Source organism: Juglans regia, chromosome 3 (assembly GCF_001411555.2).
Source record: "Juglans regia cultivar Chandler chromosome 3, Walnut 2.0, whole genome shotgun sequence".
Taxonomy (NCBI): Eukaryota; Viridiplantae; Streptophyta; class Magnoliopsida; order Fagales; family Juglandaceae; genus Juglans; species Juglans regia.
Genome location: NC_049903.1, coordinates 11,980,440 through 12,002,533, shown reverse-complemented (window position 1 = coordinate 12,002,533; position 22,094 = coordinate 11,980,440). Strand labels below are relative to the sequence as shown.

Sequence of the window (22,094 nt, the reverse complement as noted above, 5' to 3'; positions counted from 1 at the left end):
TTTATTTTGTTCAAATGCTTTTTTTTTTTTTTTAATGTTTGAACAATTATTTTATTTTACTTTTCATCTCTACATATACCGTTTGAACATATTCGAATGGTAAAAACCTTTCATAGTTTTTTTAGAACAAAATTTGAATTTTGTCCCTTCATCTCATTTTTTAGGATAATTTTCATTTCATTCCAAATAAAAATCATCCCAAAAAGGAATTTTTGTTGTAGTGTGAATCTCTTGAATAATATTAGATATTGGATAAATTGTATAAAACTCATTTTAAAACTTTTTTTGGAAAAGATACTAAGGATAAATAGATTATATACACGATCATTTTTACAATCTTTTACCTAACTGGCCGGTTAAAATGAGGGATAATTTTATAAAATAATTTATAAAAATAACAAAATTTTATAGAATTATTACCCTCAATTTAAAATATGATGATATAAAAAATTATGAGAATATATACATGATGAGATTAAGCGCTGGTTTTGTCTTTTTTAATTCACAGCTACTTTCTCAACTTTTGAAGATCGTACTCCACCCCGGGCCCCATGCACAGCTAGAGAAGAACCGACAAAGATAAGATAAAAGCTAAAGTAGTAGTAGGAAAGGGATTAATCCATAATATCGTATTTCTTACACTACTATATACGTACTCCATGCAGCACGTACGTACAATAATACCATGGATCGATCGTTTATTTATTTGATCTGTACTGCTTTTCTCGCGCGAGCCTTCTAATATCTTCTTTGAGCAAGTTGATTACCTTCTTGAACTCTTCAAAACTGGAAACAATTTTGTGGATTTGTTCTTCCTTCAGAGTTGGCTGCAACAGAAAGAGTTTCCGAAGACTCTTAAAATCTTTCCAACATTTAAAGGCTAGATCCTCTGAGTGCCCCAACAAGATGTGAAGAACAGCCTGTGATGATCAGAAATTTTACTCATCATCTCTTTATTTATCACGCTCTAATTATAATCATTTTATGACATAACAATATTAGATGGCTGGAAAACATTTTGTTATGTCTAATTCACTTGTACGTTAAACAATTATATATTTAATGCCAGCATGTTAATTAGCAGATACTGCTGATCATTAAAATGATGCCAGATAGAGTACTAGCAGAAAATACCTTGTATAATGGACGGCGTGCGTCTGAAATTTCTTCATGACTTGACAAGCATTCGCGACTATAAGCCTTTTCAAACTCTCCCTGAAGAAGAAGAAGATCAGACAAAAGAAAAGTTTTTTCTTTTTATACATAATTAGAGTATTTATGAAACGTACGGAGATATGTCCCTTGAAACAGTGCAATCATCGTTGCTTTGTTATTGTATATAGATAAATAGTTACAGTCGTAAATAAATATTGTATAATTATTTAAAAAATAAATAAATATAAGATTTATATAAAAAAGTAATAATTTTTTAATAATAAATTTTATTTATTTTTTTTTAAAATAATTATACGATACTTTTACATTTCACAACTGTACGTAAGATGATTACTCTTATATATATATTGGGAAATTAAGCTGCAGGCTAGGGAGCATATTCATGAAAGGGGTGAGGGTGCTTGTTTGCAGATCAGTTTGAGTTTAACACCTTGTATATAAGCATTTCGACGAGCGACATTTCAATCTCGTAGGCTTCATGTGGTTTCCTCTGCTTCTGGGCCTCTCGAAATGCAGTTTCTAGCATTGTCACTGCCTCATCTTCTTTTCCGCTCATTTCCAGCTTTGCCACAGTACACTTCAACGAAAATACAGGACGCTCACAAAATCATATTATACCTCAAATTACAAGATTCTTAAATATCTTTAAATAGAAAACAAAGCTTTCTGAAGATGTATTAGTCTAGTGAATTTAGAGAAAATTACACCATATTATGTATATACCAGACGAATCATAAGGAACGAATCAGAAATTAGCTTTGCTTCTATATAATATCGTTTCAAAAACTATGGGATATATGGGGGAGAAAGCTCATGTAAGTTTGGTGAAGTTCATCTTGTACCTGAATTAAGAACTAAAATATTTGGCAATTTATACAAGTTTGATTGAAAAGTGTGCAAGATGATCAAGGTACTAGAGATAGAGGCCTAACCTTCAGATTCCAGAAATCTAGATATGCATCTCCAAGTGCAGTCTTTAACTCATTGGCAGCCTCATCCAACACCTTCGCATCCGCTCGGGCATGGTGATAATCAAGCAGTCTCTTCAAGGCTAGTTTGCCACCATGGAGCATTCCAATGGTTGTGGATTTCGAAAGAACTGGTTGATTATTTTTAAAAGCACGACTTACATAACACCATGCTACATAAACGCTTGCAAAGATGACAATGGGTACGGTTGCAGTTGCTGCCATTGCTCCATATTTATCTTTTATGGAGAAATTTCTGAAAGGGTTTGCCATGTGATGATGTGAATTATCTCAAAGCTTATAATCGAGGCATTTTATTGGTTATCACCAATATTAATCTTTGTATTTGAATTTTCACGAGGAATAATTTCTTCTTAATCTGTAGCTGATCAAGCACAGTCGGACGTATCGTGTGAGCAAGTTAAGGGAGACGATGGAGGACTCATGTATTAGTAGCTTGTGAAAGGATATGTAATGGTTCCGAATACTAACTTGCAAGGTGGTTAAAGAATCTTGAGCATTTTCAGGCATCTAATTTCAAACTTTAAAGAAAGTTTTGTTCCTCTCCTACAAAAGAAGTAATAACTTTGCCCATGTTTCCAAAGGAAATTCTTGTGTTTTAAGCAAAGCTTTATTCCAAATGCCTGCCAGTTCCGCGTGGAACAAGAGGGAGAAAAAGGCATACTTAGGCTAGAATTAAGCAGATAAAAAAAAGGCGTAATTTACTATGTTGTGCAACTTCTTGGAGAGTTGAAGATGGCCATGAATATGGCCACACCAGTAATAATACATGAATCTTTTCCATTTGAGATGTCTCCTAGCCAAAATCCTTCCTCGAACGTGTGTAACACGTTCAATCTCCTAACTATTAGAATGCGTGAAAATATGCCTTGCCAGTTAGATGATGAGACTTTGGTTTAAAGCTGTTAACCGATACCTTACTTAAATGCCTAAAAGGCAGGTCGTGTCAGTGATGGCTATTCCATGCAACTTGTGTCCATCAATAAGTAGCTGTAACCAGCTTATTGCTACAATGTAATATAGGCCAATTAGGTTCTAATTCCTGAAAGCCGAAACTGCAACATGGAATCTGCACTTTGCCACCGCCATGGCCACCTGCCCGGTCTAACCCTGCGCATCCCAAATTTTCCTGTTAATGGCGCCTCAAGGGTAATAACCAGGCCTCACCTCAGCTTTAGCCCTACATCCCTTTCACTTAGTAACACTAACCTGTGCATCTACCGCCGGCTCGGGCATGCATTCAGTCCCATAGTTTGTGCCATGAATAGGAACCCAACACCTTGGAGGAATGATGAGAGTGACAACAAAGTTGTGCGAGCTGGGACCGTGGGGGCCGCGTCTCTGATGTTGGCTTGTGCTCTTGGTATCATCAGTTGCAGCTGTATGAAGAGCCCTAAAGCCATGGCAATTTGCAACAATCAGAAGAAACGTGAAGTGGTTTGCATTAGCCGTGCTATCTACCCAGAGGGCGGTGAAGCCCTGAAATACTTGTCGGATATGATCAGTGTCTATTCAAGTCAAAAGAAGCCCGCCGCTAATTTCAAGCTGAAAGGTGATAAAAAAATTTCAAGGGAGCAGGCTGCTGTCCTTAAGGTTTACATCTCTGCTCATTACAACTTGCATACATGATCTACCCGGCTATCCAGCTATATATAGTCTGTTTAACAGTCTATGCAAACTAAAATGATCTGGTGCTAAAATACCATAGAAAATTGTTTTGACTTGATCTATCCTAACCCTTCACAAGCTAAAAATACATTTCTTCGTGTTGTCTGTATTATCGGCCCCAATAAACTCAGTACTTGATTTTTTGGACATTAAGATTTAAAAAAGCTAGTGGTTAAATAAGAATAATTGAATGAGACTGCTTAATTAACATCTGGGTGCACCAAGTGCCCATTTTGGCTCACCTTGCTTGACTGATCTCTCTCTCTCTCTCTCTTTCTCTCTCTATGTGCATGTGTATATGTAATAGAGAAATACTTTAGACACAAAGATATTACACAAAAATAAATTCATCAAGCTTGATGTGGTACATGAGATTGTAACTATTTGGATATATAGTAACTACACTTGGATACCATTCGAGTTAGAGGTGATTCTTACCGCATTTTCTCATTGTGTAACAACTGTTTTTCTTCACAACTATGTAGAAGGAGGCAATGTGGATGGTGAAATCTGGAAAGGATAATGACGCAGTGAGACTACTGAAAAATACATTAACGGAGTGCGTTGGTGAAGAGTCTAAATTTTATGTGGAGATGGCATTGGTTGAAGTTCTCATCTGTCTGGTATGTCTAAATTCGGCAATAAAAATAATATTATTTGAAGTCTTGATGGTTTTTACACGTCTTTGAGGGCCTCATAATCACTTTATACATTGAGAAGTCACGTTACAGTCATGACAAAGAAATTTCATAAAAAGAAATTCATAAATTGATATTACTTATATGATATGTTAGATCTATTTTAAAATAAAATTAGATTTACAATTTAATGTTCTAATATATTAAATTATGTCAATTTGTGAGTATATTTTTATGAAAAATATTTATGACTAAAACATTTCTTATTTATCAGAAAATACGAACTGTAAAGATCATAAGAAAAGAAAAAAGGTTGGTTTAATCCTAGCAGGTCCGAGATCAAAGGACAATGATCAATTAAAGGAAATTAGAAGAAAATTAAAATATTAATCCATTGCATGAGGTAATCGTGAGGGAAAAACACGTACGGAAACCAGTACGTATACGGTACGTATTCTTCATATTTTTACATATAATTGATCTCAGCTACTTGTACAGGGAAGATGGGAAGAAGCCTTACAATACAATTGTATCTGCGGTCAAAGTGAGAATAAAATTGCAGATTTTCGAGTTCCTCTTTACTCGGTATGTCAATATCATATCTTCAAGTTCAGTACGTAACTTAAGTACATAATAAAAGAACAATGAAAATAAAGTAGGACAAAAACAGAATTAAGTTCATGCAAAGTACTGTACCTCTTAGAAATCAAATTAACTTGCCGGCCGAGGTTGCCTCATTTGACCATCGCAGATCATCATCATGTCCAATTAACTAAAAGCTTAATGGCAGATTAAAATGCTCAGGTTTTCTCTGCAAGCCTTGAATTATAATGACTCGTACGTGCGTATATATATCCTTCTGGAAAAAGGAATTAAATTCACAAATATGTATGGTTCTTAATTAGATTTCTACATATAAATATATATGATGGATGTACGTATAACACATGCATGCATGACAGGCTCTCATAAATACGATGTTGGATAACAAGGATTCCGCGCAGAAATGCTGGGAAGAATTCACAGTAGCCGTCGGAAGCGAGGGCCCGCCGTCATGATCGACCCGAGCCCTGGCCTTCCCAATTTACTCACCACATTTTCCACTAGTACTGCAAACTGGGGGGAGCTTGAAAAACTTTTCGGATTCATGATCATTCCTTCCATTTTTAATTTATTTGAATTATATATGCCTGCCTTTGTAATTTTCCTAAATTTGTAGACGTCCATGACCATAGAGCATAGAGGAAGCTAGCATATGTAGCTGAACTCTATGCCTCATTGATTCTTTCTTTACATTTTACCCCCCTCAGAAAATATAATAGGTTTTCAAGAGAGACAGTGTTTATTTTATAGTTAGCCGATTACACAAACCATCTCAACTCATCTAATTATTATAATTTTTCTAAACACTCACACAAGATATAATAAATAATTTAACTTTTCAAATTTTAAAATAAAAATAATATTAAAAGATAATATTTAATAATATTTTATTCAATTTTCAACTTTTATCTCATCTCATCTGTGTATCCAAACGAGGTTGTAGTCATATGCACTTGTGATGTGCACAAATAGGCCGTAAATATATGAAATTGAATATACTTTATAATTAGTCTTGGAAGAGATATAGAAGTGAGCTGAAAAAGTCGCCCTCATAATTTCGTTCCTACCAAAGGAATATGGATGAGCACCGATCCAATCAGAATTAGAATCTCCTAAATCCGACTCTGATTTTAACTTTATCAGAGTTTAAATCCTAACTCGAACTCCGACTTCGACTTGTATAGGCTCCAATCCAATTCCTACTTCGATTTGTAGGAGCGGAGTCATATTTGAGTTTTTTTTTGGGTTTTTATAGCTTCATATTTAACCCATTTTTAAACAAAACATTTTTGTAGGCTTTCAAATTTTTATACTTATTTTTATACTAGACTAGACTTATTTGTGGACTTACAAATTTCTATAGTCATTTATAACTTATTTTTATACTAAACTTATTTATAGTGTCTAATTACATGTTATTATACTTTAGTAAATTAGCATTATGTGTTACTAACTTATTATACTACACTTATTAGTTATTTATGAAATTACCCAAGTACCCTTGTGTATTCATGGAGATATTCACCAATCCACTTGAACAAATTTGTTAGATCTCAATATTGCAATTATTTAAAAAAATGAACATGTAAAGTAAATAAATAAATTGCATGAAACAAAAATTGGTGATGAAGGGAAACCCTTTAAAGAATTCTTTAAAGGTAAAATCTTATGGGGTAGCCAAATCCAAAAAATTCAATTTTATTATTTGAAAATCAAATTACAAGTAAGTTCTTAATTACAAAACCTTTGTCAATTGATTCTTTTACTTGACCAGACAAACGACCCGTTTGTCTTCTATTGCAGTAGCAGCTAGAACCTCTGGCGATATTCAAATATTGCATTTTCTCCTGTGGCTGAAATCCAATCAACGATCCTCTAACTTGGAGCATGATCACACCAAGGAGAGATGAAAAACAAGGAGAAAATTCATTTTCTCTCTTAAGCACACAAAATATATTCTCTGTATTTTCTCACTAAAAACTCCTTAGATAATTAATAACTTGTATTCCTTTAAATATAAAGTCTGGAAAGAGTTCCAGTTGAGGTAGGACTCTGCTGATGAATTTAGTATGTTGCGAAGATGTCTCCTGATGAGTTGCTAACATTTCGTGATAACTCTTTACTGCGGTAACTGATTCTAGTTCAACTTTTGTTCTGGACAAGTGTAGGTCCTTATGGACTCGATTTTCACATAACTGACTTATCTAAACAAACTCTATGACTTCTAGATAAACTTAATAATATTATAGATAGAGTCAATAAATATTTTACATTCATTCATAATTACAAACACAATGATAGGATAAATCTGATCATTTTAGTCACCTAGTTCTAGTCAAAATCTTGTATTTACAATCTTCCCCTTTGGCGGATTGGTGACAAAACTAGCATGATGAATGTAAATTCCTTGAAACCAAACAACAGCCAAAAAAAAAAAAAAAAAAACAAACAGCAGAAACTTCTAAACAATCATAATTCAGAAAAACTACTTACTTAGAAACTCGAAGATACTGTCAGGGTTAAACAAGTTCTAAGTATCACTAGGGTTAAACAAGTTCTACGTATCACCAGAATAAAATTTAACCCAATGAATAAAACATATTGTCTGAATTACATTGCAAAAAAAAAAAAAAAAAAAAAAAAAAAAGAAAAAGAAAAACTGAGAATAATAAATAACAAAAGATAATAAGGATAGATTTTCTGCTGTTGCTGCTATTGTGCTGCTGCTCCCCCTCAACTTCTTCCTTCTTTTGCTGCTCCCCCTTAACTTTTTCTCTCCCTTTTTGTCAACAATCAGCCATGGGTTTTATCACTCTTCATCTAAACCAGCTACATGTTCCATTACTTGTTGCATATCCAAAGAAAGCTGAACCAGTCTATTATTGGCTTGGTTGTAATTAGAACGTACAACGGCTACTGACTGCTCTAATTTGGACTGATTCGCCTCCCATTTAGCAGTGAATGTATCAAGCTTTTGGAAGAAAAGAGTGATCTGCTCAAGAACTTGAGCAATAGGTATGGAAGGCTCAGGAGGTGAAGAAGCAAACTTAGTAGTGGGGTGTTTGTTCTTAGTAATCACTGCCTCAGACTTAACTATTGTAAGAGCTGAGATAGAACCAACCACCTTCATTGTAGGCCCATTGTTTCTAAGAGGACTTTGACTTTTATAGCCAATTTAGTGATTAAGCTGCTAAAAGGCAGATTTAGCTCTTTTTCCACATGAGAGCGGTGAATGATGTCTATAACATGACGAGGGAAATCAATTGAGACTCCAGTAGGCAAAACATACATGAAATAAGCTCTTTCTAGTGTGATTTCATTGCGCTGGGCAAAAATTAGTTAGCACAATTTGTGCAAGCAGCCTAATTAATTGAGGAAGCATATGATTCAGAGGAAGCCTATGGGTTTTAGCATGCCACTTTGGGCCACCAGGGCCAACAAATAGATTACGTATGGCAGTCTTTGTGGGGGCTCCCATGCCCTTATAAGGATACATCGGTGCTTCCACCTCAGGAAGATCAAAAAGTTCTCTAAGAATAGCAGGGGATATCTCAATTTGTGTTCCCCGAACAATGGAAATAATGCTATGATCATCAAGGTTGAAGTGTGCAATATTTGAATAAAATTCACGGACTACTTCAATACAAGGTGTGGGAGAGGAGTGAGTGAGTTTTTCCCAACCTCGTTCAGTGAAAATGCGACGAATGAGTTGAAAGTCATCCATAGGAAAATCATTGATGCTTACCTCGTGTTCACCCAAAATAGGTCTTTTGGAGAATGTAGTTTTGTATGCAGTCTCGGCTTCAACAGTTGTGAAGTGTTCAAAACTATCATCTGATGGTGCAGTTACGGGCGGAGGAGGAGAAGGAGCTGAAGTCTCTCCTAGCTGCACTTGTTCTGGCCCAGACTCGTACTCACTTAAGGAGTCCTCACTTTTCTTTTTTCTTTACTCTTTCTTTGAACCTCATCTGAATCATCATGCCAACAAGATCAGGATAAAAATAGCCAAGATCAAAATTGAAAGAATCCGAGAACAAGGAAGAATAGGACATTATAAATCCCTCGATATTAATTCATCTTCCACATAGACTACAACATTCTAAGAAGTGTGACTCGATTGAGGAATAAACTCAAACACTTAATGCGCATTAGGTAAAAACCGAAATCAAGAATGCCACAACCCACCAAAAATCATCCTCAACACATACATAATATAGAATAATGTACTCATATGAGTGAATGAATACATAACCCAACAACAATCCAAGCCACGATTTTACATGAAAAAATTCAACAACCCAATCTCCAAAAATATATATACGTCGAACCCTAGACTTTGAGAAGGAAAGATATTTGATTGAGATAGAAACCTCATCGTGATGAAGGGATGTAGATTAGATTTATTAGTTCTGGATTTTAATCACGAGAAACACGAAATTGATAAGGGGATGTGCCATGCGTGTAGGACTAGAGATAAGGGATGAAGGTGCCGTGAGTGTGTTATCGCAAGAAAAGGAGAACTAATGTTGGGAAAGAGGGCTGGACGAGTGTCCTTTAAGTCACTTAAGTGACTAAAAGCCGTGTTTATGCACTCTGGCTTAGCGTTCCACTGGGACCTATCCCATTAAAACAAAAACACTTCCCAGACTTCTAATTCAACATCACACATGCTCAACACTGACCCATACCTCAAAAATAAAATTATTAAATATATTTCATATTTTTATATTTATTTTATATAAACCAAAATAAATAAAGATTAGAAAAATAAAATAAAATATTTAATAAAAATTTTTATTTTGACATATATAAGCAATGGAGAAAGTAACATGTTTTGATGCATCTTAGTTTAAACATAGTGTTACTCACAAACAAAATATAATAGTGTACACCTTCTTATTTGCAACAATCACTATGGATGTTCACAACTCATAAGATCATTAATATCAAATTTTATGTGAGTGTGTGAGTGAACAAACTTATATAGAAGAGTAACTCTTTAATTATTTTTCTCTTCAATTATATTTTTGATAATATTATTCATGAGTATTTTCTTCTTATAGATGCTTCCAAGAGATTGTCACTCATCTCAAAAGCCAAACTTTATGCTAGGGCCTAGATACATGAGTATATCCTCCAAATACTAGTTTGCACAACTCCCTTTTTATGTCCATTTTTGTTACTCATCTTTTTCTACAATGATTTGAGCAACGATTATTTCTATAAGGACTTAAGAGACAGATCTGTGTAGGGTGTTTGTCTTTTTTCCGTAATGATTCAACACTGACTTTTTCTATATGGATCAACCTACAAGGGGAGATCCCTTTATTATTGTACTAGGTTCAACTAGGATTAGTTAGTTCAAGGCATGAAATCCCTCTATGGTGAGCAACTCAATAATAAATATAGAATTTAATTATAATTATCATACATATAAGTTCCTCACAGCGCTTGTAAAAGAACCTTGTCAAGATGACCCATAGGTTTAGTATGCACAACGTAAAGAGATGCATAAGTTCAATAATTTGTTTTATGAGAACATATGTGCTCAAAACTTTGGCATATCAAATATGCACTTTCCAAAAATAATTTAGAACTTCCAAACAGAATTTATATTGTATTTTTCATATTATATAATATTTTTTTTATATATAAAAAAACTGAAAATAGAAACATAAATGAAAAGCACAAAATTGCATGTCCTAGACTAATAAAATGAAATGCCTCTCACTTAATATCACACACACCAATGGCTTTCCTTAGAAACTCAAACCTTAGACCATCTAAAGGTTTTGTAAATAAGTTAGCCAATTGATCTTCAGTAGCCACATGTTCCAAAGATACTATCTTAGACTCAACCAAGTCTCTAATAAAATGATGTATAATGTCAATGTGCTTGGTTTAGAGTGTTGAATATGATTTTTTGAAATACTAACAGCACTTGAATTATCACAATAAATAGTCATAGTATCTTGAGAAAAACCATAGTTTTCAAGCATCTTTTACATCCGTTGTAGCTGTGTACAACAACGCCTTGCAGCTATGTATTCGGCTTCAGCAGTAGATAAAGAAATAGAGTTTTGCTTTTTGCTCATCCAAGCTACAAAATTCCCACCTACATAAAAATATTATCCAGTAGTATTTTCCTATCATTAGCATTCCCAGCCCAATCAATATCCGAATAACCAACTAGTGTTATTTTAGTGTCTTTAGCATATCATATCCCATAATCAACAGTTGCAATTTAGTAAATATGATTATTTTTATTACTGTAAGATGAGATTCTTTAGGATTAGCTTGAAATCTAGTACAAACACCAACACTAAAAGCAATATTGAGTCTACTTGATGTGATATATAATAGACTTCCTATCATGCTTTTATAAGGAGTAGGATCAATGTTTTTACCTGTAGAATCTGTGTTAATTTTTACTAATGTGCTCATGGGAGTGCGAGCATTGATTTTTCCTTCCATTCCAAACTTCTTAACAAGATCTCTAGTATACTTCGACTGTGAGATAAAAGTTCTTTCTTTACTTTGTTTTACTTGAATACTCAAGAAAAAATTTAACTCACCAATCATGCTCATTTCAAATTTTGACTTCATTTCATTTGCAAAATCATATGCAAGAGACTCAAGTGTTACTCCAAAAACAATATCTTCAACATAGATTTGAGCAATTAAGAGTTGCTTACCTGATTTTCTTATGAAAAGAGTCCTATCGGCTTGTCCTCTAGTGAAGCCTTGATCAAGTAAGTATGTTGTCAATCTTTCATACCATGCACGATGTGCTTGTTTCAGTCCATAGAGAACCTTCTTTAACTTGTACACATATTCAAGATAGAGGTGATTAATAAAATCTTTAGGTTGTTCTACATATACCTCTTCTTGTAATACTCCATTTAAGAATGCACTCCCGACATCCATTTGATATAATTTGAACTCTAGATGACAAACAAGTGCAAGGAGAATGCAGACGAATTCCAATCGAGCCACAGGGGCAAATGTTTCATCAAAGTCAATCCCCTCCACTTGTGTGTACCCTCAGCCTTGCTTTATTTCTCATAATGGTTCCATGCTCATCGAACTTATTTTTAAAGATCCATTTAGTCCCAATGATGTAATTTTCTAGTCTAGGAACTAACTCCGATGCATCATTTCTAGTGAATTGATGGAGTTCTTCATGCATAGCGTTGACCCAACTTTCATCATTCAATGCTTCCTCAACTTTCTTGGGTTCAACTTGTGACAAATAACACACAAAAGAAACTTGATTTAATACTCTTTTTCTAAATCTCATACCTTCATCTAGCTCACCGAGAATATTCTCCCTTCGATGATTTTGAATAACCCTTGAAGAGGGTTTTTTGTCTTCCGAAGGAGGTGAGTTTTGTGGTGTTTTCTCTATGTGATCTTCTTCATTTTGCACTTGTGAGTCCTCTTCAATAGTTTGCACCAACTCCTTCATATTTTCAAGTTCCCTCATGGTAGTCTCGGATGATATGTCATCCACAACCACATTAACAGATTCCATAACAGAGTTTGTATGTAGATTGTAAACTCTATAGGCCTTGCCATTTGAAGAATAACCAAGAAACACTCCTTCATCATTCTTGCTTTCAAATATATGAGTGTTTTCTCGATCTCTCAAGATATAACATTTGCTGCTAAAGACTCTAAAATACTTTACCGTGGTTTTTTTTTTCTACAAGCCATAATGTGTATGTTTGGTGCCGAGTCTTAGAACTGCTTGATTCAGAATATGACTTGTTGTGCTTACAGCTTCTCCCAAAAAATATAGTGCCATCTTTTTGTTGCTCAACATAGTTCGGGCTATTTCTTGAATCGCTCTATTTGACCTTTCCACTACTCCATTTTGTTTAGCATAAAAATCATTATCACTTTCATCTTCCAGCATCTTAATCTCTTTAAATTTTGAGGTTAACAATTGTAATTTTGAGTTTTTCACAATTTTTGTTCCCTCATGTGTAACCTCCAATATGTCCCATGCTTTTTTAGCAATCTCACACATGGAAATTCTCTTGAATTCTTCTGGAGATACAACCATAAAGATAGCATTCATTCCCTTGCTATTCTAGTTACAATTGCTAGTCTCATCTCTCGTCCAAGCATCAATATTTGCTTCAGGTTTATTCCATCCTTGTTCAATTGAGTACCAAACTCGTTCATCCAACGATTTGAGAAAAACCCTCATACGTACTTTCCAATATGCATAATTTTCACCATTGAACTGCGGTGGGGCATTCAATGATAACACATTCTACAGGGGCACATATCAGACTTTGATGAGTGAACCATGCTCTGATCCCAATTGAAATTATCCAAGTACCCCTGTGTATTCACAAAAATATTTACCAATCCACTTGAACAAATTTGTTAGATCTTGATATTGCAATTATTTAAACAAAGAAACATGTAAAGTAAATAAATAAATTGCATGACACAACGATTGGTGACGAAGGGAAATCCTTTAAACAACTCTTTAAAGCTAAAACCCTACGGGACAACCAAACCTAGAGAAGTCAATTTTATTATTTGAATATCAAATTACAAGTAAGTTCTTAATTACAAAATCTTTGTCAATTGACTCTCTTACTTGACCAGACAAATGACCCTTTTGTCTTTTACTGCAGTAGCAGCCAGAACATCTAGCAATATTCAAATATTGCATTTACTCCTGAAACTCTAGTGGCTGAAATCAAATCAACGATCCTTCAACTTGGAGCACGATCACACTCAAGGAGAGATGAAAAATAATAAGAAATTTCTCAAGTGAATTTTCTCTCTTAAGCACACGGAATATCTTCTCTGTAATTTCTCACTAAAAACTCATTAGATAATTAATAAACCGAATCCCTTTAAATATAAAGTCTGGAAAGAGTTCTAGTTGATGTAAGATTCTGTTGACGAATTTAGTCTGTCACGAAGACGTTGCCTAACGGATTGCTAACATTTCGTGATAACTCTTCACTGCAGCAACTGATTCTAGTTCAGCTTCTGTTCTGGATAAGTGCAGTTCTTTATGAACTTCATTTTCATATAACTGACTTATCTAAACAAACTCTATGAATTCTAGATAAACTTAATAATGTTATAGATAGAGTCAATAAATATTTTACATTCATCCATAATTACAGGCACAATGATAGGATAAGTCTTATCATTTTAGTCACCTAGTCCTACCGAAAATCTTGTATTTACAATTTCTATACTAGTTTCTAATTACATGTTATTATACTTTAGTAAATCAATATTATGTGTTATTAACTTATTATATCAGACTTATTTAAATACTAGTGTCTTAACTTATTTCTATTCTTGATTATCATGTATGGTAGTAATACTATGATATTTACATATACTAAACTATTATTAGTTTATTTATATTATAGTATAAGTATATATTATTTTATAATAATTAGCTCATTATAGTATTATTGAATTTAACTATATAAGTTCTAATTATATAACTATATAATTATACTTATACTAGTGTATATATATATATATATCATCAATACATATTTTTATAACATATGTACAATATTGAAGTCGAATTTGGAGTTGGGGGCAAGGTTGGAGTTGATGTTGGAGCATAAAGTTGGAGTCGAATTAGATCGGAATTGGAGTCAGTCTGACAATACCTGATCCGACGGAAAAATTTAAAAAAAAAATCCGACTTTGACTCTACTTTCATGAAGTCAGAGCGGAGTTGAATTCAGAGTCGGATGTTTAGATTTTCTCTCAGCCCTACAAAGAAGGAGGCCTAGGTGTTATGAGTATAGAAGATCGGAACTGAGCCACTATTCTAAAGCAACCAATGTGACATATTTGCATAGACAACTTTTTTTAAGAAGACAACGACACCTTAGTTTTATTAATGACCCTTACTTATAGTGTATGATTACTTTATATAGAAGACAAATAACGACCATAATTTGTTGGTCCAACTATGTACGTGAGAAGTTGTCTTGGAATTAATAGGAACTTCTAGGCACCTTAAATACTAGTGGACTACTCATGCTCATAGAGGAAAGTATTAAACTTAGAGAAGTAATAATAGAATGTATCATATATATATATATATATATATATATATATATGCTCATCACTTAATATAAGGTATCCCATTTAAAACTGGAGACATTTGTTCGATGGTATAAGTTGGTGTGGTACTTTAAGGAGCACATTGCCTAACATTCCTTTATAGTTGCAACACTTTTATAGGAATATTAACCAATATGGATATCTAATGATTTCAAAGACTTGCTGACACCGGACATAATAGTGATTATTCTGCAGGCTAGTTTCAACAGATAATTCACAAGGAAGGAAGATAAGAGAATCGCCCAAAACAGAAAAAAAAAAAACGATTTTGATATTCAATTCAAAATTGTCAAAATCCAAGAATAGTGAAATCAACCCATAAGCCGGGCTGTAATAGCTGAAAATTGACCTTATAGCAAAATTTCAGTAATTACACCAAATGTAAATATGTAATAAAAAAAGTAATCCGCCAAAAATCTAACCCAAATTGGATTCAGAATCACTTACTAAACAATAATTGAAATATTACCGTAAAAGGTAAAAAAATAACTAAAAATAGGGATTCAGAGGAGAAAATAGTGGATTTTGGCCTTGAAGAAGATGCACACTGAGCATGGCTAGGTGACCACGACATGCACGCTGAAAAGAGCTTTCCAAATTGGGGTCATATGTGCTAGTCGAATACCCGTAGTTAAAGTTTTGACCAAAATACCGAAACATGCCCAAAACTGCCCCAATCAAGAAAAGATCACGATTTCCTGCCATCCTTGTGCTTATCTGCCACTTCAAGGTATTTCAGTGCAGTCAACGTATAATCTGATAACTTAGCATCGTCTGACTCTGATCCTCCTGCATCACTTGCCCTAGGTTGGAAAGAACTCGCCCTCGAGTTCACAATAGCTTAATCAGAATCCACAAAACAAGGTCTCACATGTTTCACATTAAATACATCAGAAGTCTTCAAATGGTTGGGGAGACGCAATTTGTAGGGAATTATCATTAATCTTCTGTAGAATTTCACATGGTCCAATCATAGGTTCTTTAAGCTTATTATACTTGCCAACAGGAAAATGATGATCATGAGTTAATACTGCCTAAACAAAATCACCAACATCAAAAAGTACTTAACGATGATGACTATCTACTTAATTCGTGTACTTGGCATTGCTCTCATGAACGACCAACATCACTTGCTCATGGTGCCCCTAAGATGTCCTGCCATCTCGTTTGCCTTGTGATTCAAATGACCTACACATGGAATAGGGACTAAGTCCAGCACACCGGATGGGTTCTAACCATAGACAATCTCAAATGGGCTCGGTTGTGTGGTTCTGTTCTTGGATTTGTTATAGGCGAATTCTGCTTGGGGAAGAGCCATATCCCATTACTTTGGTTCATTTCTAGCCAAACTCCTCAAAAGATTGCCCAAACTTCAGTTCACCACCTCGGTCTGACCATTTGTTTGGGGGTGGTATATGCTACTGAAATTCAACTTTATCCCCAGTTTCTCTAAAAAACTCCTCCAGAAATGGCTCATGAACTTGGTGTCACGATCTGAAGTGATTGACCGAGGAACACCATGTAAACGAACAATCTCCTTGAAGTAAAGATGAGCGATCCAAGCAGTATCCATTGTTTTCCTGCAAGCTACAAAATAGAATCCAATCAATCAAAACCTGGTGCCATCTTGAAAAACCTGTCAACCACAATCAAAATAGAATCCATGGATCGTTGGGTCCGGGGTAAGTCAAATACAAAGTCCATGATGACATTGAACTAAGCGGCTTCAGGAATAGGCAAGGGGTGCACACGCCTGCATTTGTGAGGATCTCCTTAGACCGCTAACACACCTAGCATCGCTTCACACAATGAGCCACATCACTGGTCAATTTGAGCCAATAGTAATCAAAGGAGACTAGGGCCAACGTCGTATCTTGCCCAAAGTGACCCTCGCTATGAAGTTCACTAATAATCTGCAGCCTTAGCAAACAATCTAGGATACACAACTATAATCCATGAAATAAATAACTATTATGCAAAACAAAATCATTTTGTTGACCATCAGTTACCTCCCAAAATATCCTCCCAAATGAAGGATCTGCTGCATACATGTCACAGAAAACCTCAAATTCTGAAACTTTGGTGGTCATGCTAGTGAGGAATAACGTACGACGGCTCAAGGCATCTACTATGCGGTTTAGACTTCCCGATAGGTGCCTCAACGAAAATGTGAACTCCTGCAAGGAGGCTACCCACTTAGCATGTCGCCTGCTCAACTTTTGCTAGCCATTGATGTACTTTAGGGTCTCATGGTCAGTGATAAGAATGAACTCCCTCTGCAACAGGTAGTGATGCCAATGCTTCAAGGATTGAACTATGGCGTAGAACTCCAGGTCATAAGTGGAATTTGACCCTGATAGCGTCTTACTAAAAAAGGCTATTGGCCGTCCCTCTTGACTCAAAACACCACGAATGCCAACCCCAAATGCATCACAGTTGACTTTGAACACCTTATCAAAATCTGGAAGTGCTAAAATTGGTGCCTCTATCATCTTCTGCTTCACCAGTTGAAAACTAGTCTCTGCCTCCTCAGACCACTGGAAGTCACATCCCTTGAGGCACTCTATGATAGGAGTAATCAGAGTGCTGAAGTTTATGATGAACTGGTGGTACAAGGACGCCAATCCATGGAAACTCCTAACATGGTGTAAGGTTTTAGGATTGGGCCACTCCAAGACCGCATCTATCTTTGACTGATTTGCATGAACATCATCAATAAGCACAACAAAACCAAGGAAAGTTACAGAAGTAGTAAAGAAAGAATACTTCTTTTGATTGATAAAAAGGCGCTTCGGTCTCAACATATCAAAAACAGCTTGGAGGTGATCAAAGTGTGACACCCATGTCGGACTATAAATTAGGATATTGTCGAAGTAAACTTCAATGAATCTCCCTATAAAAGGCCATAGAACCTGATGCATAAACCTCATGAATGTACTGGGTGAATTGGACAGCCCAGAAGGAATGGCCATCCATTCATACAATCCCTGCTACTTCTTAAACGCCGTTTTCCACTCATCTACGGGTCTTATTCTGATCTAGTGGTATCCACTTTTAAGGTCAATTTTTTAGAAGACCTTAAAACCAGTTAGTTGATCCAACATATCATCTAGGCGTAGAATGGGAAACCTGTACTTCACTGTGATCCTGTTGATTGCTCTGAAGTCAACACGCATATGCCAGGAACCATCTTTTTTCAGTACCAGCAGGGCAGGGATTGCATATGGGTTCATGGTCTCACAGATGTAGCCCATCTCCAATAACTCCACCACCTAACGCTGCAACTCTTCAACTTCCTTAGGACTGAGGTGATACGCAGGTCCATTTGGTAAACTCGACCCCGAAACAAGGTCGATCTGATGCTGAATATCCCTCATTGGCGGTAGCCCAGGAGGAAGATCTTTTGGCATCAGTTTAGAAAACTCTGCTAGTATCTGCTGCACCTCTGCTAGTAAATCTATACTCACGTCTACTGCACTGTTCCCACAAGGTAGCAGGGCATAAATCAGAATTTCCTGCTCAACCTCCTCTAGAAACCTAGACATAGAAAGAAGGTTAGTACTATTGGCTACCAGGGTAGGAGTGATTACTTCACGGCGAGGTGCCAACACAATCTTCTTTCTTTTGATACTAAGGGAATACACATTCTTCTGCCCATCGTGAACAACACTGTGATCATACTGCCAATGTCTGCCTAACAATACATGACAAGCATCCATAGATACGACATCACACCAAACATTATCAAAATATTTTTTGCCGATCAAAAAAGACACTAGGCATCGCTTATCTACTGTTACCTCACTGCCTTTATTCAGCCATGAAAATTTGTACGTCTTGGGATGATGATCTGTCTTCAATTGTAATTTCTGGATAGCTTTTTCAGATACCATGTTCTCACAACTGCCACTGTCAATGATCATCTTACAGACTTTATCAGCAAATGTGCAGGTCATGTGAAAAATATTGGTTCTCAACCAATTGCCTTCTAAATCACTCTTGGGAGTCAGTAGACTCTTGCGAACGACTAGAGCCTCATGGCCATCACCATACAGAACGTCTCAATCCTCATCATCATCGTACACAGGCTCTCCAATCCCCTCAGTTTCTTCTTCCACATCTTCCTTAATCATGAGATTTTTGTCCTTTTAATTAGTAGGCTTCCTGCACTCAGTCACTATATGCCCCTGTTCACCACATCTAAAACATCTAATATTAGAGTTAGAACGTTAAACCTGAGACGACTACTGGGCGGGACAAGGTTCTTGAGGGCGAACTGCTCGACTGCTTCTCTACGACGAGTGCATGTTGATATGCTTCGAAAACTGTCCACAAAGAGCGAAGGCTGAGGACATCTTGCAAGGACTGCTGCAATCCTCCCAAATATCACACCACCATCTACTCTTTCGTCTTCAGATAGATCATTCCAAACTATCAATTGATAGAACTCTTTCATGTAATCATCAACCGATCGCATGCCCTACCTTAAAGAGTGAAATCGCTGAAATAGAGTTTGAGTATAGCCAAAAGGAAGGAAGTGACCATTCATCTTCTTCCAATCATTAATCTTGGCATTGTCATGCCTGTCTCGTGATCGCCTCAATTGCTCCCACCACGCAGATGCTCTACCTTTGAGTTTGATGGCGACCAATTTCACTTTGACATGATTTGGGACCTCCTTATAATAAAACATCCGCTGCACTTTATTCAACCAATCAATGAACCCTTCAACCTGTAACGTACCAGAAAACTCGGGCAGATAAACTATGAAACCGAGGTCGCCATGACGCTCCTCCTGACCATGGTGCTCCTAGAATAAAGGACGATGGTGATATGGGTTTTTAAAACTGGAATCGGAATCGTGATTTTCCATCTCACGATCCTAGATATCTTGCGCAGTTAGATGCCGGCTTAACTTTGCAACTTGCCTCTGCAAATCTTCAATCATCATATCTTGAACGCTACGAACACGATGCAAGATTTCCTCATTCAGAACCTGCCCATTACAATCACGACCACCAGCCATCTTCAATCATCATATCTTGAACGCTACGAACATGACGCCAATTGACGCTGGACATAATAGTGATTATTTTGTAAGCTAGTTTCAATAGATAATTCAGAGGGAAGGAAGACAAGAGAATCGTCCAAACCACAGAGAAAACGACTTTGATATTCAATTCAAAATTGTCAAATCCAAGAATAGTGAAATCAATCCATAAGTCGGGTTGTAATAGCTGAAAATTGATCATATTAGAATTTTACAAAAAATAGAAAAATATCAATAATCACATCAAAAGTAAATACGTAATAAAAGAAGTAATATGTAAAAAATTTGGCCCAAATTAGGTTTAGAATCACTTCCTAAACGATAATTGAAATATTACCATAAAAGAAAAAAAAAAACTAAAAATAGGGATTCGAAGGAGAAAACATTGGATTTCGATCTCGAAAAAAATGCACACCAGCGATTCTAATACCCATAGCCCAAAGTTATGGCAAAAATATCAAAATGTGCCCAAAACGACCCCAATTAAGAAAATATCATGATTTTCTACCATCTTTTTGCTGATCTGCCTATTCAAGGTATTTCAGCACAGTCAACGTGCAATCTGACAACTTAGCATCATCTGACTCGGATCCTCTTACATCATTTGCTCAAGAAGGGAGACATTCCCTTTTTCGTGGTAATGAATAAGTATTCCAATATATGCTCACCTTGTGGTATTCATGCCTCGCATATATATGAACAAATGGATTTTGAGAACAAAGGGGCATACGAGATATTGACTTTATGAACTACCTCTGCTGCTTCCATTGCTAGCAGCTCTTGTATTTATTCCATCTTTTCCTGGTTGTTGACTGCTTTGATTTGTGTTCATGTATCATGTTTAGCTCTTGCTGGTCTGCAATTAAAATTGTATCTTTTCTAGAGCAATACATTACTAATTACCAATTTGTGCATTGTACTTTGTAGTTTTCCGGATGTGTTGGCTTTTGTTTAGTGTTTTGACGTAAATAAGGACCATCTTCATTTTAAGTGAAACTGATAGTATCCACATAGTTTAAAATATGAAGTATTTTAATTATTTCACTTCTCGACATAATATGAAATGACCATAATATAACATACTTTAAAATAAATAGATACTATATATATATATAAATATATAATATTTCACTTGAAATTGAGATGTTCCTATTTCAGTGCTTTGTAGTTGGTGGGTTAATTAATTGTTATTACTCAAAAAAGAAAAATCTTTCTTATTTTCCTCAATAAGATTTATGTGCCAAATAAGTTTGATAAAGCTAGCCTATGATCTTTCGGCTTAATAGCTAGCACCTTTACTTGCCCCAAATATGAGACGATGTGAGAGTCTCCTCTAAGCCTTCTTGAAGAGAAAGCAGAGGTGGAGTGATAGTCACAACTTACTCGAGGAGTAAGGGAGAAGGTGCGTCCCCCAGTCTGTTCACCGGTCTGCGGTAGGAAGTGATGGAAGATTTGGAGGAAAATGGGATTAACTAAGACTTACAGAGGAGGAGAATGCTATACTTGAACTTGCGACAGAACATTTGGGGAAGGTAACAGAAGAGGGAGAAAGAAGCCTACTAGGGAAATTGCAGTCAGATTGGAAGCTAAGCAAGCATGTAATTTGATCAACTATGGCTAAGATCTAGAGGGTGGGGAAATCATTTGCTTTTCAAGAAATAAACCCAAATATGTTTGTGATAACTTTTGAAAACCATAAGGATAAATGTAGAGTTATGGATGGGAAGCCCTAGTTATTTGATAACCACCTCCTGGTTCTGAAACCTTTTGATCGGTTTACTCCTCATTAGAAGATGAATTTTGATAATGAGGAATTCTGGGTACAAATGAATAATCTCTCAC

The 22,094-nt window shown here is 35.7% G+C and overlaps 2 protein-coding genes across 2 annotated transcripts; one reads left to right on the top strand and one right to left on the bottom strand.

Annotated features, from left to right (window-relative positions):
* Window positions 1-488: 488 nt before the first annotated feature.
* Window positions 489-2,564, bottom strand: LOC108988618. The gene is made up of 4 exons (XM_018961931.2): window positions 2,109-2,564; window positions 1,607-1,753; window positions 1,135-1,215; window positions 489-920 (listed from the first exon to the last, which is right to left on the bottom strand). Exons 1-4 carry the CDS (start codon window positions 2,415-2,417, stop codon window positions 699-701), a joined length of 759 nt encoding a protein of 252 aa, XP_018817476.1. The 5' UTR covers window positions 2,418-2,564; the 3' UTR covers window positions 489-698.
* Window positions 2,565-2,998: 434 nt separating this feature from the next.
* On the top strand, window positions 2,999-5,803 carry LOC108988617. Its single transcript, XM_018961930.2, has 4 exons — window positions 2,999-3,758; window positions 4,319-4,456; window positions 4,970-5,056; window positions 5,434-5,803. The coding sequence occupies exons 1-4, from the start codon at window positions 3,228-3,230 to the stop codon at window positions 5,527-5,529; spliced, it is 852 nt and encodes a 283-aa protein (XP_018817475.1). The 5' UTR covers window positions 2,999-3,227; the 3' UTR covers window positions 5,530-5,803.
* Window positions 5,804-22,094: the final 16,291 nt, after the last annotated feature.